This window comes from Gymnogyps californianus, chromosome 24 (genome assembly GCF_018139145.2).
Source record: "Gymnogyps californianus isolate 813 chromosome 24, ASM1813914v2, whole genome shotgun sequence".
NCBI lineage: Eukaryota > Metazoa > Chordata > Aves > Accipitriformes > Cathartidae > Gymnogyps > Gymnogyps californianus.
The window spans coordinates 3,417,765-3,435,803 of record NC_059494.1 but is presented as its reverse complement, the minus strand read 5'-3'; the positions used below and the strand labels follow the sequence as shown (position 1 = coordinate 3,435,803).

Sequence of the window (18,039 nt, the reverse complement as noted above, 5' to 3'; positions counted from 1 at the left end):
TTATAGCCGTGGCTGGCAAAGAGTAGTGCATCGTTCTTTATTACCTCTTGTAGGAGGTGAGACAGGTTCTGGCAAGGTACGCTTGGGTTAAGTAGGGTAGGCAAAGCCAGGGCAGCATCCCTGGTCAGCACAGCACCCGACGTGCTGGAAACGGGAAACAACGAGGTTTTGTGTGCTGGCGTGGCTGAACCAGAAGTACTTGAACCCACTTACTGCACTTTAATGTCCCACCCCTTCCAGCAGGTCTCCATGCAGCACGTGGGTGAAGGCAGATGTCCACAGCAACCGTGAAGTGTTCCTCCACTTACATCCTAGACACGCTAATTAGGAAAGTTAAAAATGTCTACAGGGATATTTGCAGGAAGCTGCTTGCAAGTGGAACAGCGTGGCTCAGTGTAAGAGCATGTGTAATGGCATGGATCCCACCCATTAACTCCCCAAGGGCTTGCGGCTTGGAATTGTCGGGAATGACCATTCATCAGCTATAGGGGTTCCTAACGATCTCCATGGCAACCAACCAAACATGGAAACTGGGAATGAGGTCTATTCCTGTTACGCTTCCTCTTCTGAGCACATCTGGGGCCTGTGTTGGCTGCAGGATTGAGTAGATAAGACTCACCGTAGCCCCAGCATGGCTTTGCAGCATCTGCAAAAGTCCCTAGTCCAGGCTAGGTGGTGCTTCAAAGCCATACGTGGGGGGAGGCGAGGGTTTGAAAACAAAGAGCATAGCGAGGAGTCAGATTTCTTGTGGTTAATGCAAACACGTTGATGCTTCAACTCTGATTCCGTGGTGCCTTTTGCAATTTGAGCGCGCTCTCTCTCCTTGCTGGCTGCTCAAGACAAGTAGGCATGAATAGTAACCTAATCTACCTCTACAGTGATAAGAAATCTACAGACTGAACGTGCTGAGCACGGTCTACTTGGAAATTAATGGGGCAAGAAAGAAAAATGAGATCAGTGCATGGATGAGGCTGATGATAGATGCTGGGAGAGAAGCTGATGTCTGTCCTATGCTGTGTGTTTACTGTTTGCAAAACTGTATTTGGAGAGGTTAAGTCAGGCAGTGAGCTGGCACGTTGTTTTTTGCAGCTACAAGTGATTGGTAAAGGCTCAGATATGCATGGCCCTGCTGTGTTAAAGGTCTCTTCTGTAGAGGTGAAAAGATTCTGACTGATTCCCAAAATAAAGCCTGATCCAGTATTTCTTGCGATCTCTTTAATGAGAACTTTACCTGCAGACGGAAAGGTGGAACTCATCCGTATCCTACCACTGGACACTTATTGTAAGACTGAGGAAGCTTGAAAGAGGGAACAGGCAGAAATCGCAGCTTTCAGCGAGGAAGCCACCTCATCTCTGTGTTTCCAAGAAATGTACCAGCAAAGACCAAACTTCTGAAGGACAGTTACCTGCAACAGGGTTCCTGGAAGATGGGATCCCATACATAGACTGTAAAAGGGCTTTAGACATCTCCTAAGTGCGCATATTTCCTTAATAAAATCTGATTGGTGCCTCATTAAAAATTTAATAATTTGACCATTAAAATTAGCAACAGATGGGAGCTGGAATGCAGCCAGGCTTTCTGGACTCCAGACTGCAATTTCCTTGGCTTCATTCCCTCCAAAGAAGTAATCTACATATGAAAATCTATTTTTGTCAATTATTTGTTTAAAAGGGGATGTTCTCCTCACAATCGCACTTTCATTATCAATCTCAAGGAATTCTTGCTGCATCGCCTCCAGCCATGCCTCAGCAGGATAACGTGGGAGGTGCAAGTTTACCCCTTTCCTCTCTGTACAGCGCTGCCATGCCTCAGTTTTTGGGTTATACATCTACGTGATCTGACCTTCTAAGTCAACCAGAGCCCTTTGCAGGTACAACCACAGTGACATCAGCCACGTGTTCTTCTCCATGCTCCTTTTGACTAGGAAAGAGGGAAAGCACGCTCTCTTTATTAGGTGTTTCTGCATTGTCCTAGGGTTAACAAGGCTTCAGAATAGCTCATAAAATATATGATACTGCACTGGAAGCACATAGGCACTGCCACGTTTAACCGCGGCTGCAGCCCACCTAACCGCAGTTATCTAACACGCAGGCTCCAGCTGCAATGATGCTGCAGCACAATGCTGAACCAAAAACAACTCTAAAATTTAACTGCCTGGATGGCTTACGAAGCGGTAAGAGGGTGGATTCAGGGCCCCTGCCTGAGATGACTTTGTACCTCAAAGCTCTGGCAGCATCCATAAGCTAATGTCTGGGGAACAGTACAGGAACAGGGCAATCCTATATGATCCTCCTCTGTAAGGCTTTCCTGGGCACCAGGCACCTGTAGCTCATAATCTTTGACAATTCACAACATCCTCTGTTAGGAGAATTCCCCTTAACTTATATGTTGCCTGAAGAACCGCTTTCCTCCATTTATTTTGAGCCAGCCTCACTTCTTATCTGCCTGCGGTGCCTCCTGGCTCTGGCTGTGCAAGTGAGTAGACCATTCCTCCTCAGGCCACTCGTGATTTTGTACCCTCTGCTATCAGGTCTTCCTCCAGGTGTTTCTTTTTCAGACTGAGGACTGCTACCCAGTGCAGCTGTCCCTCATACATAAGCCCTTCCACACCTTTGATCGTCCTTGTTGCCCTTGTCTGCTCCTTTCCCAATTCTGCTAGCTGCTTTCTCAGTCGGGGGCTAGGGCTGCAAGCAGCCCTCAGGCTGGAAGCAAACCGTGAGTTCAGCGATGATGCTCTCTCTGTTGTTCTTCATTCCTCTCCTAATACTTTCGTACAGTCTGTTAGCTTTTTTGGTCTTTGCTGAGTCGATCGCTCCATTGAAATAGGATCACAAAGCAATTTCTTTCGTAGTTTTTTGGGTATGATCGTTGAGAAGATTTAAATGGTTCACTGGTGTGGTTGCAAAGAGCTCTCCTTGGTCTTTTCCTCCAGGTTGAAAGTTTGAGCAAGAGCCTTTCAGTTTTATAAAAAAAAGACAATGGGTGAGAAAACAACTCAAATTTTGTTGATTTCTTTTCTAGGAATAAAGTAGAACAAACTAAAGCATTAAACTTGGCATGGCAGGAGACATTAATGAGGACCATGTGCTTTGGTATCTTGTTAAAATTTGGGTCAAAAAGAGATTATGATTATTTGGTAACTCACCACTGCAAACATAGTGCATATTTCTGTTCTGATTTCCAAACAAATGCATTTTTATGAGATTATGTCACCTTTATACCAATGTAACTTCAAAATTATTGCCCTTTTTTTTTTCTCAAATCCTTCTTGCTGTTTACCTCTCAGTGACATCCACAGACCAAACTTCTTTTGACACTTTTATCAGGATTAGTTTTTAAGTACGACTGTGCTCTCAGCTGCTCAAGAAATACAAATCAGAGGCAGCATTAAGCTGGAAATAAGCAATTATTGTGCTAATTGATTCCTTCCCAGAGACAGAGGAGGATTTCTTGTGTGGTTTTCATGTAGCTTATGCTTACCTTGATGCTAGGTGGGACAGTTGTAACACAGATGAACCTCACATGGTTTTTACTCAGCACAAGCCACAGGACTGAGGAAGGCACGTCAGCGCAGGCACTGGCAGTCTAAAGCCTGCAGTAATTGCCAGCGTTTCCAGATGATCTTTTACAGCCCGGGATAAAGGCATTCTGTCATGGTTTCATGCAAATGTAGGTTCTGCCAATGTGGCTGTCATGCAAACATACCCTATGGGAGAAAGCTTTCTGTCTCAAACCCTCTATTTAATGGTTTTCCTTGCTTTTTATTCTTTGCACATGTGTGTCAGGATTTAAATAGAAGGGAGCTGATTGCAAAGATCATGTGTGGAAAGACTTATATCTGCGAACTTGCAGGCCAAGAAGTGGAGCTTTGCTTTGTTGAGTGTCTGTATTATACTAAGACATTTCTGGAAACAGAACTATTAGTCTTTAGATGTGGGTGCCAGTGCTGCCCGTGGCTCATGATTTAGGTATAACCACCCTCCACGCAAGTTTTTTGTTACTTGACATGTCAAATCCAAACGTTTCGCTGCAAAGACAGCTGTGGGCTAATCTGGGTACTGATGCAGGGATTTGGGTTCACAGTCAATGACTAGTTACTGGGCACTCCAGCATCAAAATTCCCTAAGCAGCTTTGCAAATCTCAGCCAGACTATCTGAAATAACGGCTATTTGACCAACACCTAACTTCCTTAGACAGTTAATGTGGAATTTTCTGGTCTGACAGTAACATGGTTAAAGGTCCTTTTTCCAGCCACAGATCAAACACTTGCATGCAATCATCTATTCCCAGTAGCAGGAAAAAAACTCGTTTAAGAATTTTGTTTCCTGATGAATGCCTGCTGTGCTAATATCCCTAATCAAGGGTCATGAGAGCCCAGACAGTGGCAAAACCACATTCCTTAGTGCAAACAAGCCCTTCAAAATCTTTTTGGTTTTAAGGGATAGGAGGATCCTTGTTGGGAATGGGAAACAGGCTGGTTGTTTCTGCAGCATCTGGGTTTTAAAGATCTAGTTAAAATTGCAAGGGGACCTTTAAGAGTTAAACCAAAGAAGTTAATCACAATGACGTGTATTACTGCAGGAGGTGCTTTACAGAGACTGTCAGAGAGGGTAGAAATCCCTTTGTGGGATTTACAGTAGACATCATGGGGAGAGGTTTGGGAATTCTCTCCCAGAATGTTTTGTGGGTGAGATCTAGGACTCTTACTCTGCAAGCCAAGTAGAAGTCATCTGACAGCAAGACATCTCCGTCATCCTCTATGTTTACGTTATATGGACTGTCAGGCCCTAAGGCTGTCCGTGAGAGATGCTTGTACCACGTCATCTCCATATGCATCTTTGCCCCTAACTAAAATGAAGTTTGATTGCTTTGCTGACACCAGCAGTTCCACAGAACAGGGGAACTTGCAGCCCTGAAATTGCCTCTTTGCCTGACTTCACATTTTGAGTTCATTCTAGGGCCAGTACTTAAAGGGAGTGACCCAAGGCATAGAATAAGTATAGTTCATGGGATGAGCCTGAGGGACACTAGGAAGAGCTGGCTTGGAGAACCTCTAGATGATCACATGAAACACACAGCAGAAAGAAGGTCACCACCTCCAGTACTGGTCTCCAGCTTGGTCTTAAGTTTTTGTTCTTTTCATGATTGCAGATTTTTTTTTTTCCCCAGAACTTGTTTGACTTTGCACCTGAATGGCTGTGCTGGTAGGAAGGGGAATAGGCACTCTGTGTGTTAGACAGAAAACCTGGTGTTTGTGTCTTGATCTAACCTGTGGATATTATTGTTCTCCTTCAGACTATCGTACTGGTCCCTGCTTTAGCCAAGTAAATAACCAGATGTGCCAGGGCCAGCTCAGTGGGATCGTCTGCACCAAGACCATGTGTTGTGCCACCATTGGACGGGCCTGGGGTCACCCATGTGAGATGTGCCCTGCCCAACCTCACCCCTGCCGCCGAGGTTTCATTCCCAACATTCGTACTGGAGCCTGCCAAGGTAAATGCCATGAACATCTGAAGGATGTTCCCTTATCCATCCTGATGTGCGCTGAAAGGGCAAGTGATGAATGCCTGCCAGGAGCCCCGATACAGAGAACAGTTCTCTGTGTTAACTTTGCTAAATCCATCACTGTATGTTGCAGAGCATCACCATGGACCTTGGGTCTCCCATGGGATCATCTAAGATCATCTTAGTTCAATTAAAGATTCTGGCCATGCTTTGGTTCTCAGGTGACATCCTCCACCCCACAAGATGTAGTGAATCAGGCTAGTGTTTCTCCAGGTTTAAAACTAAGTTACAGCCTTCCATATGCCCTCATTCTGTGGTGCTGCTGTTGTTGTTGGAGCTTCTGTCCCAGCACTGGAACATGATCAGCACTTATATCAGGTGGCTAGCGCTCTGTGAATTGTATTATTGGTTCAAAACAGAGGCCATGACTCCTTCAAGATCACACAGGCAATTACAATATATATAATTCACATGCTCAGAGGTTGCATTCAATGTCTGGGACACCCAGGCAAAAATAGCAGAATGGTCCACTGAGCTCCCATCAGCAGATCCCTTTGGCAGCCTTTCTGGAGCTGCCACTGCTTCTCCCTAGTGGTGGGTTGCAGGGGTCTCCATTTAGGGTTGCATGAATTCCTTTCTGCATCTGCAACTAATTCCAGCCTTTACCTGCCATGATCAAAAGCCAAAATTGCAGTCCAAATCCCACATTGGCCAGTGCCTGTAGGACAAAATTGGGAAGGCTGAAGAGGAGACCTTTCTTGCTGTCTATTGTAATCTTCAGGAGAGCTTGGCCTATTTAATAGATTTGTCACTCACTGTTACTGCAAGCAGAACTGGAGTATAAATAATGTCTGCAGCACATGAGCATGCTGGTTCTAGCAGCAAGTACTGAGGCCTTCCTGAGGTGCTTTGGAAAGCACAGGGTCCCTTCACCGATGAGGAGACCATGGCTGCAGGGTGAGCCTTCCTGGGATGGGGCTGAAGAGTAACACCTTACAGTCCATAGGTTCCCCTCTCTGCCCTGCAGCAGATCTTGCTCTCTGAAGGCAGCAGGAGGACATCCCGCCAAACCAATTCTCCTCTCCAACTCAGCTACCAGCCTGGAACGAACCACAGGGGGGTAGAGACATGGATGTTTGCTTTGGAAAGCATTACTATACTTTTGTCTCCCTCTTGCTTGTGTAGATAAGCCAGCAATACCTTTATGTCCATTTTCTGTCCCTCACTTTATCTCTAATGTAATCTGATGGGTAATTGCATTACAAAATGGAGCAAAGCTTCTTCTTTCTCATAGCACTCGGGCCATGCTGGTGTTGAACGTTCATCTGTTGCAACGGCTGCACTTTCTAACATCTTTGCTCTTCTTCCTGTAGATGTGGATGAATGTCAAGCCATTCCTGGCCTCTGTCAAGGTGGTAACTGCATCAACACCGTGGGTTCTTACGAGTGCAAATGCCCTGCGGGACACAAGCAGAGCGAGACCAGCCACAGATGTGAAGGTAAGGTTGCAGACTTCTGCACGGCTTCACCAAACTGCTCAGCACTGGGTTCCCAGACACACTCTGAGAGCACAAGGGCATCTAAAAACTTGAGAATCTCTCTGCTCACAGGGCATCTCCAAGGCTGGCAAAGTAGAGATGTGAAAGAGCTCCCATGCCAGCCTTGATCCCATCAAATCATGTTAGAAAATGTACTGCAAAATGAATTTCTCATCTGTTTATCTGCTTCCCAGAGTCCAAGGCAAGGAAATGAGGAATAGAGCTTGCCTGATCTTCTGATCTTCTCTTAAACTAGAAAGAGGTTTTTTTTCATGCAGGTGTTTTCTGAAAGATATTTTAATGGCAACACAGAGTCATTGAGCAGAAGGGACCTCTGGAGGGCTTTAGATTTCTGCTTAGTTCAGGACTGGATTCAAAGCTATATCAGGTTGCTCAGTCTGATCAAGTTTTGAAAACTCAAAGCTTTTTCTTTTGGGGCTCTTGTCCCAGGGTTGCACCACTGTCATGGTGAGGAATATTTTCCTTATGTTCACTCGATATTTATCTTTTTGGCAGCTTGCAACTTGTTGCCTCTAGTTCAATAGAGTAACTGGAAGGCAGGCAAAGCGGGTGGAGTCTGACTAGCTGGGGTAGTGATGGAGTAAGACAACCAGAAACAACGCCATGGCTCTCGGTGCAATGCAGAAGATCTGATTCCATGAGATGAGGGTATAGAGCAAGTAAATGCAGTATTGCTTCACTGACTTGGTGATATTTTTCCATACTGACAAGTTGGCCAGAACCTGAACCTTGTCCTTGAGCACAAAGCAGGCACAAATGAAAATTTGGTATTAGAGGCATGAAATGCCAGTCAGCAGCATGCCTGTGAGCATCCCTCCTTTGAGCCAGCGGCCTGATACTGTCCCAGCCCCAGAGGGGAAGCATACCTCCCTGCCAGTCCAGGGTTGTCTGCAGACAGCCTGCCTGCTGTGCCTGGTTTTCCTGTCTTTCTGGTTACTTTGTAGGATGCACCGTGCTCATCTTCAACTGAGTTGTAAATGGGAGTAACCTTTTCAGCCTCAGCATCTCTCTTGGAAATGAGACAGTGCTTCAGAGGCATGGTTTGTGCTTACAGTTAGGGATGCTCTAAAACATTACTGCCTTCGCAGTAGCTATGGAGCTACTGTAGCTTGAAGCCAAGCAGCGGGGAATGCAGGCTGCTTCTTTGCAGCATCAGCATTTAGCCTGGTGCTGTGGGCAGCCTGGGGAGTGCAGTCAACTTCCAAACTCCCTAGAGAAGTTCCCAACCCGATGGAAAGGGACTTTGCAGAAACTACTCTTTGCCTCTTCTTCAGCACAGAAGTTGGAGGAGTTTAAGTATTAATTACCTTCTGAAAACACTTCAGCGGAGGACCCAGATGCTTTGCCCAGATGTGCAGGTGCAACTCCGCTCTGAACGTGTGGGCAAGCTGATCTGCAGTGTCGGCAGTCAGACCCCCACGTCTGGAGGTAGGGCTGCAGGAAACAGAAAGGATCGGTCTCAGCAGCTCAGCAGGGTCTGGTAAGATGGTGCAGAGAGCTCCGCCGTTTTCAAGCGAAATACTTTCCAGGTGGTTAGCAGAGTTTCTTAGAAATGGCCAAATACCTGATGCTCAGACCAGAGGACTAGTTTCATTTGGGGTGTGAAAACTTAACAATGTTAAGACTAGTTGTGGCAGTTAAGGCAGAACTCTGCCTGCTTCTGGAAGCCCCTGGAACTGCTCTTTGCTCTCAGACTCAGGATAAGTTGGTCCACTGTCTTAGTTAAATTCAGGACTCACCTAGGCAGTGCAAGGCAATGTCTTGCTCCATGCCGTAAGGCACATACTTCTGTAGTAAAGTGTGGAGCTCAGGCAGGGTGAGGTGCAGTCAGTATGTTAAACATTCACAGTGCCACCAATCTGAGCACTCTTCATGCTATTTTGAGAGTCTGGCTCCAGCTCCTTAAGGTCCAGTCTCAGTATCTCCTTTATCACTGCTCGGCATGTCTCCGAGGTGTGCAGACCTCTGTAGGAAGGACATGCTCTCCCCAAGCATTTTGCAGCAGTTCTCGTGGGCCAGATGCATACCTTGCCAGGCAGGCTGCACCTCTCAGAAGTAGGGGAATAAACATTCGTTGTATTTTCCAAACATCTGGCAAATGAAAAGGAAAACAGCATTAAACTTTTCCTGCCTTGGTTGTAAAAGCTCTTTCCCACATACCCTAATGAAACCCTGCTGGCCTGTGTTTGCCATTTTAGGGTTGAAATGTGTTTGTTGTGCTGGTGTGACTGCGTCCCACCTAGCTGGGCTTCAGGAACTCCACTTCTCAAGTGGAGTTGGGAGCTGGGCTTCAGGAGCTCCACTTCCCATTCCTCTCCAAGGTTCTGCGGTAACCAAGACAAGGAATGAAGAATGTACTAGAATCCAGACGTTTAACCTGGGATTTGTTTCCGGGTGGCAAAGTTATTTACAGTGGCAGAACTGCAGGCAGGTAACTATTACACAGAGAGAGCACTTACAGCGGCCACCACAGAAGCATGGTAACTTAAGCAGTCACCATAGAAGCATTAAAGCACCTCCATGGCACTGTGGGTTTGACAGCGTACGTTGTCCCATGGGATTTCTCCCAACAGTCAGTTCTCAGGGAAAGGAGCATCACTGCTTCCAGGTGACTGTTCCCATACCCCCACCTTCCTGCAATCCAGACATTTTTCCTTGCTAGGATAATTCTAGTAGTCTCTGTGTCAGTGCATGCCGCGTGACCGGGGTTCAGCCCTTCAGAACAACTTTTCCAAAGCGAGACACCAGCTACAGAGGTTAATCCTTCGGTGGGGGATGGACGTTCTTTTATGTTGAGAAGACATCTGTGTCTGTGGATCTTCCTTGGCAGGGTGCCACGAGACTTTCTAAAATTTTAACAGAAGGGTTTCTTGCAGCGCTCCGGCGTCCAAGGACTTGGAACCAGTAGAATCCAAACCAGCCCTTTTACACACATCTCGGGTGAAGAACCAGTTCCCCAAATCCAGTGATGTCCCGTGCAATTTGGCTGGCCAATGGGCAAAGGCTGGACTGCACTGGAACCATGGGCCCGTCCTCAGAACGCAGAAAATTCTTCTTGCCTTGGTCTGCCTCACCCATGCTGGCTGGGGACCAGGCAAAGCACATATGAAATCAGTTTAGCTGGAATCTCCTATATACCAAGATTAAAAACAATCCATTGTCTGAATCTGTCATCCAGATGCGAGGGGCCTCTGCATGGGTCCCCACTTCCCAGAACGCCTGCAAAAGCAGCATGATATGGCCATAAACAGCTTCCTTTCACTCTCCTTCCTGGATGGCCATAAAAAGAGACATCTCCAGCATCTACGGTGTCTGTTCCATCACTTATCTTACCTCAATTGCTAAGAAGACCACCAAAAGAGGATGCTTTCCTTTGGTATGATTTCCTGACCTAGGGGTCCTTCTGTGAGAATGACATAAACATGAGGGATGCTCTAAACTGACAGGGCTGAGAGAGCTTTCGAGGGCTTGTTTCCCAGATGTGAATCACCAGCACGTCCCCACCAGGCAGTCAGAAGGTGCAGAGGATATACCTTTGTCTGGGCTATCGCTGCTCCCCTCTAGGACACGTACCCCGTGTGAGTCACTAAAACTATGTGAATAGGGGAATAGAGAGCCAGCGTCTTGTAAGGGGTTCATCTGATGCTAACACTTTATAAACATAGGAGGATCTGGGCCCTGTCTCAGAGTTTGCTGCATGCTTTGGTAAGTCAGGAGCGAACTGTTTGGTGCAGCTGATGATAGAGCACCGAATTCCTGATTTGCTGAAATTGTCTGTCCTGCCAAAGTAGCTGTGTCAGTCCAAGTAACCTCCTCACTGAGCCGAGGGTTTTAATCAAAATAACGACCACAAGTGTAAGAGGATATTTTCTTTATCCAGGTGTGCTCCAGGCCTAAAATCTCAAAGCTGCAGGAGTTCCCTTGTTGAGTCTGTTTGCGCGAACTTTATAGCTGGCGAAAGGAGTGATTTCTCAGCTTGCACTGAGACCATCTTGCTTTAGGAAGAGGAGATGGTTTCCTCTTGTTTTCAGATTCCTTATCCAAGCCTAGCATCCAGGAAATATTAAAACTAGATTAAATGTCTATGTTAAATTCTTCCCTAGTTCCCAGGAGCTTGTATTTTCTGCTTAGAAGATTCCTCCTGGGGAGTGAAGTCAGCAGATGGGATTGCGTTTGAGCCAAAGGTCAGAGCCCGTGTCACTGTGTCTGCTGATTAATGATGTCTCCCTCATTAACGCAGCAGCATGTACCACTAATCTTCTTTGGGCTGTTTATTGGTGGGAATAGGCAGGAGTAGAGATAATGTCGTTGGTTTCCCATAGTGATACTTATCTCTTAACACAAATGGCACCTGGAATTAAGGCTCCATTTTCCGTCCCTGAATCCCTGAAGAATAAAGATGCTTTTCTTATGCAAGATCTTCTACGCTGATAACGGAGGCCGGCTCAGGCCCTGATTTCCCAAGCATGTGAAGGGGCTGCAGCTGGATACACTGGATGAATTTTGGTCAACCCCAGAAGGAAAATGATGTCCTTTTTCTATCTGCAAAATGTGAAAACTTGCACACGACATCAAGTTTGGATTTGAACCTAAATATCCTCCAAGTTCAGGGTTGCTCAGTTCCAGAGTTATTTCTGCAGCTCATCTCTAATGAATGTGACACTTTCAAATAGTGGCTTATTTTATGCCTTTGTTCATTGTATTCTGAGGGAGCTCGAGGGATCGAGAGTTCCTGAGCTTGGGGCTGTGCAACATATAATGAGAAATTTCTGGCACAGAGAGTTGCCTGCTCACTTTCTGAAAGATAGAAGCAGTCTATGAAACACAGCAGGGGGGATCGGGGGGTGGATTGAGGGTGGGGAAGGGGAAGGCTGCTCTCTTAACCAGCACTGCAGACAAGGCCAGCTTTGCAAGTGCCAAAGGATTGCGTTGATATTGTGTTTGTATGAAAAGATGAGCAAGGAGGGCAGATGTTGCCAGCTTAGGGCTAAATTGACAGATACTATGCCTGGCTTATGGGGAAACTGGAGAAGAGCAGGATCTGTTGAGGTTTGCAGAGGGATGAGGAGTGTGTGAGCACTGAGAGAAGGGTATCCTTATATCCAGCTGACTTCTTAATGCTGCTGGAAGAAAAGAATTTTTGAGGAGGACACCAGAAAGCACTCCTGGCACTAACGGTGCAAAATGAGGAAAGGAGACATCAAAGCTGAAATCAGACACATCCTCCTGATGCAGAGACCGTTATCAATAAATCGCAGGGAAGTGGGGGGTTGTTACACAGAGTGACATTTTTAATTTATCCTGGAAGCAACCATAAAAATTACACTTAAGGGAACAATTCCACGGCATGTTCTTAAGGGTGGAATCACTGACTGAATAAAGCTTTTCCTTCCATAATTTTAGTGGTTCTCTGCCAATAATTTAACTTCTTTTCTTAATAGCCCTTCCTCTACTGCATAACAAAATGCTAAGCCAGCTCCATTATCAGTGAAGTATGTAATGCCAGTACCTCACCCAGGATGCTTTCCAATGCCCTGAAAGGAATAAGTGTCTCACATCCAAAACTGTTCCAGGATGATAACATACAAGATACAAAAAAGTACATGGAGAAACACCAGGCAAGGGAGTGAAAGGCTTTGTGCAACAAGCTCTGTTCAAATCCATCCAGGGTAGATCCTTTTTGACCATCTTCGGCGTCTCCAGGAGACAGATTCTGCCAAGAGAGAACAAATCCTTTAATTACAAATCTCACCTCTTTTTTCCTCACCCCTTTCTATTTAGTATTTGTCGGGTGACATGTTAGATGCTACTTATGTCCCCACGGGCTAGTCTTTTGTCACCACCACCCAAAATTCCAAATTTTCTAATGAAGACGAGGCTCTGTTTTTTACTCTGTTGAATCTCATTCATGCTTCTGAATTGGAGGGAGCTTTCCTGCATTTTCCATGAGCAGAGCGGGTAGGCTGGCCCACTTTCCTCACGAATGGAACACGATAGCCATTTTATTAGCGTGTTTTCAATTTTCTTACAAAATGTCTACAGAAGAGCTCATTGTTTGGATCCATTAAAAGCTCATTTCCATGGATTTGGTGTGGTTTGGAGGGTTCCATTACTCTCCTCTGTGGTTTCTTTGTGCTTTCTGGAAGGGAAGGTCTGAGAGTCCCGTGCGCTGCACGAGAGAGGGCTGATGAGACATGACCTCTGCTACGTGACACAGAGATGTTTTCTCCATCAAGTTCTGTTTTTTTAGCAGATGGAAAGGTTGGGGTTTCAACATGTCTGTGGGCACCCGTGTTGGATGGGCTTTGCAGACTGCAACTCTCCTTCTGAAGCTCTGTAGCCTTTGGCTTCCAGCATTTTCAGCCTTAATGATCAGGCCAACTCCAACCCAGCGAGTTGGAGAGCAGATCCAAAATCAACGTTTGCATTGAATTCTGCCATTGTCTGAAGAGCAGAGTACACAGAATATTGCTTTAATTTTTAACAGAGAGTTGGAAAAGTCCTGAAGTAGCCAGGTTGGAGTTGGAAGAATTCCCTACCCAGAGCTGGCAGCTGGGTGTTAATGAGAGGTGTACGTATCCGTCCCACTGTGTCAAGCTCTCCGTGGACTTCAGCTCTGAATGAATCAAAACCATGAGACACTTTACAAAGAGAAAATAAAGAAGGCAAATGTGGTGGGGAAGAACTGAAACAACAACAAAGCCCAGAGCTCAGTTTCTCAAAGTACAGGATGTGCGAGTGGTCTTGAGAAACTCTGGCTTTTTTTCTGCTTCTTGGGTTGCTAACACTGCTCTCATCTGAGCTAGGATTTTCAAGGGGAAAAAAATGTTGCAGTTTGATTTAACCTTTTGAATTAACTCTGTTTGTCCTCAAGAATGGAATGCAGTTGCTGCCCCCACAAACACGTACACTTTTTCTTGGAGGACTGACGCTATGTCATAAGTATTGATCTAATAAGATGCCTGCCTGTCAGCTGGCCTCCAGATCTCTGATACAACAAACTTGAGGAGAGCTATGCAGAAGTTTTAAGCTGTTATTTCCAACAGTACAACCAGCTTTTGCTTCATAAAGCTCTTTCCCTTCCAGTGTTCTGCAAATTGTAACCAAACACAGGCCTGTAATTAAATGACAGGGCAGGCTGTAGTGATAAAATCTCTTTCGCTGCAGGGGCCCAGGTGGGGGAAGTGTTTTCTGTAGATTTGCATTGCTGCCTTGCCAGGTTTCAAGTCCTGTCTGTCTGTTGGAGGGGCTCTGAGCATCAAAGAGCTAAAGGAGCACTGCAAGGACAGAGGCGATAGCTCTGCTGTTCGCAAAAGGCGGCTGAAATCTTTGGCTAGCTGAAAGCATAATTTTAGAGTTCCTAAGAAGCCAAACAGGAATGCATCTTCCCCTCTTGATATATGAGTGTATAACCTGCCCTATACACTTGAGCTTAATTTTGTGCATGTTGAAATCGAGGTTTCACTTGATTCCTCAGGACTCAGCGTTGCAGCCAAAGTAAAACAGAAGATAATTGTGTTTGTAACAGGTTGTGTGAGGAAGGAGGAGAGATTGAAGATTATTTCTTTGACCACATGAGGCACCCGTGGGGGGTCTCTGTCCGTACCATATGCCTCACTTCAAAAGGCAGCTCAGCTCATCTTACTTAAACACATACCTTGTCCGTGTCTGTCGCTGAGCCGAGTGGGATGAATATCACTGTGCCTCACTTTGCAGGGCAAAATCATCACTGTTAGGGTACAACTCTTCTGCTCTGTTTCGACATTTCCATTCAGATGTGATGAATTACTGCCTGGATGAGATTATCTCTTTCTGCTGAGTTTAAATGGCATCTAGAAAAAACTCTGATGGAGATGCCTGCTCTGTAACCATCTAACACATCGGACCACAACTGAACGTGCACCACTGTCCAGATCATTTCTGCAGTCTTTTCCTCTAGAGGTCTAACAGTGTAGACCCTCTTATACCTCTTTTCCCTCAGAGCAAGGTGGGGGCTTTGGGGTGATGCGAATTAACTGTCATCATCAGATGTCCATGGCTGTCCCACCCTGCAGCCAAAGGCTGGTGTAGTGGAGTCACAGTGCCGGGGATGCAATAGCAGAAGGCTCCTGGCAGCCTCTCTGATTTTAGAGAGAAGGATGAAGTTTATGAGGATGTTTCTGGAGGACGGAGGGCAACGCTTAGTACTTGAGAGTCACCTCTGTGCAGCCAGATTTCACACCCCCTTGCCCTCCCTTGGATTTGTGCCTATGCGAGGGAATCCTTTTACAGACATTGTTAGGTGAGTTGAATCCATCCCAAGCCTTGGAGAACTAGCCCTATCCCTGGGTACATAGGCCAAAGATTAGTTACCATTGGTGTAAATCTGTCCGCTTCATTCCAGCCTGAATTTATAATGTCTCAGCTTCAGTTTTCATCTTCTCTTTTTGAGACTGCAGAGCACTGCGCTCTCAACATCATCTTTGCGTGTCTCTTTTCTATGATCCCATCACATCCTCACAGTTTCTTGGATAAATGTAATTGAGTCCTGCTAGTCCCTTAATGTCAGGCACGTTTTTCCAGGCCTTGAGTCGTCTCCCTAGACTCTGAACCCCTCCATTTTGTTAACACCCTCTTGTAAGAGCTGGCACCACACAGAGCTGTGGCATCCAGGAACAATCCTAGTTGAGGTAACATCACCTACCTGCTTCTGCTCAGTGTTTCTCCCATACATCTTCAGGGCTGCACTAGCATCGCTAGCCACTGCATGGCACTGTGAGATTGCAGTCAGACATTTCCTTCCTAACTCAAGTTTTTCTCAGTTTCACACTGGACAGGACACAGCTCACCACCCCTCTGGGTAGCCCACACCCGTTTCTTACAGAAATTTCTTGCCCCTTTCTCAGATCTGTCACTGTGGCTCATATCCATCGTCAGAGCCAGGTCTTCTGGCTCCCAGCACAGATTTCTTCTGGTCCCTCCCTTCCCCTGATGGGATGGGTTCAGGTAACTCTTTCCCATGTGTATATGCTGCCTTCATCACTGAGGTCTGCTAGATGAGCCCTTCCAAAGACATCCTCCATCCCCACTCCCAGATGAGAGCTCTTTGCTGTTCTGCCTTTTTTTTTTCGCAGATTAGTCGTTGCCCTGCAGCAACTCTAACCTCCACGCATGCTAATGCCATCAGGCTGTGCAAGGCTGTTGTGCTGTTCACATCAGAAAAATCCCCTCGGAGGAGCAGACTTTGACCAGTTCCTTTTCATTACTTTCCTGCCAGCCCCAGGCAGCATCTGAATTGCATATAAAAATCTCCTTATCCATTCACAACAGCATGATAGATTTAAAATACAATAAATAAAGTTGCTTAGCAGAAATAATTTATTTTGCCAATTGCCAAGACACGGGGTTTTTTTGCCACTATAAAAGCTATCGGGCAAATATTCCTTCTGTCTTTTACCACCACCTGGACCATGACCACCAACTGGCTGCTTTGGGTGGATTAATTAGAGGTTGGATCTAATTCCATCTCAGCTTCTGAAACAGATTTCAGTTGGCAATAGAAAAAAATCTACAACCCTGCTCCCACACAAGTCCTTAGAGTCAAGTGCCCCACAAACATGGCTCGGCCCTGTACATTTAATTATATTGATGTTTTGGTCAAAATTTGTTGAAAACAGATTGCCCTTTCCAAAATAGTTGATTTGCCACTCCGTTCCCTTTGATTTTCCAAGTTTCAGGTCCCAAATGATAGCTGCGCACAAAAGTTATAGGCTGTCTCTCTCTGTGCCGTCTCTATAGGTACTTCTTGAATTTTCTGCTCAAGAATTGTCTCAAGGTTGTAATATAAATGGCCTGGAAAGTTTGGAGAACTCTACAGTTCTCAAGCAAACCCTGTAGTGTCTCATCTTTCCAACTCAGTTCTTCCAGCGTGGATTAAAATCTAACTCTGAGCAAGATTTCAAATACAGATGCTCTGTTTCAGGATCCAGACCCTTGGCAATGGGGCTAGTCTCCACGTTCAGCTTGTGGTGAGGGTCTGCCATATCTCCACACGAGACAGATTTTTGTAGAGCACATCATGAGTTCAAATGGGAGAAGACTGGGGTGATTGCCTCTGAATTTTGGTACTTTTGTAACCTTTCTGCAATTATTATCGTATGTCTGGGCACCGGGGCTGCCTGGTCTGACGTCTGAGTCCAGCTGATGCGCTTGACGAAATCTTGTTGCAATGTCCTTCTTTTCCATGCTCCTAAATCCAGAGAGATGCACCTCACTGGTATGTCATATTGTCACACACATGGCAGTGGGCTGCTGGAGAAGCAGGCTGCTGCAGAAGTGGTGTGTGGCAGGGCTTGCTAACATGGATGGTGTTTCTTTGATTGCCATGGATAATTAGATGTGATCTCTCCAAGGACTCAATATATCTCTATCTCACTAATCTTCCCTGTGACGAGATAAATAGTTCAAACTATGGCATGCTTATGGCATTGTTATGCAAATCAGTTCACACTAAAATAGGACTGCTGATTGAGGAGCTGAACCCATAGAATGATATGTCCAGACCCCCCTTGCCTAACTGATAGTACAGAGGCCTTTTCACCTGCATTGAGAGGCCTGAATGTACTTAAAATTGAACCAAATCCCTCCTGTATGGAGAAATTTGGCGAATAATGCATGAGCCCAGTGCTTTTTAAAAACGTGATGTTGTCTCTGATGTTGCATCTCTGCTTTCAGAGAGGCCTCCAAGCCACACGGAGGGACCTGCTGCCCAGGCAGGCATGCACCTGCACAGACATGTTTCTGTCCTGAAGCTTCCTTTGTACTCCAGGGAGCTCAACATTTAGATCAGCCTACCCAAAGACCTACACCATCAGCAGAGATTAAGCAGAGGACTCCATGAAGCCCTCTGTATCACCCTTGTTTTCCATACTGATCCACTGCTAGGAGGCCACTCATGGTCTCAAGCATCCCATGACAGCCTGTAAGACCAGCTA

The 18,039-nt window shown here is 45.9% G+C and overlaps 1 protein-coding gene across 2 annotated transcripts in view; it reads left to right on the top strand.

Moving 5' to 3' along the window:
• The window catches only part of FBN3 (fibrillin 3), a 118,076-nt gene that overhangs the window by 46,617 nt on the left and 53,420 nt on the right, over window positions 1–18,039 (top strand). For both annotated transcript variants that reach the window (XM_050910372.1, XM_050910373.1), the window contains exons 7-8: window positions 5,298–5,495; window positions 6,881–7,006. In XM_050910372.1, coding sequence (XP_050766329.1) covers window positions 5,298–5,495; window positions 6,881–7,006 — 324 coding nt within the window. The remainder of the gene's footprint in view (window positions 1–5,297; window positions 5,496–6,880; window positions 7,007–18,039) is intronic.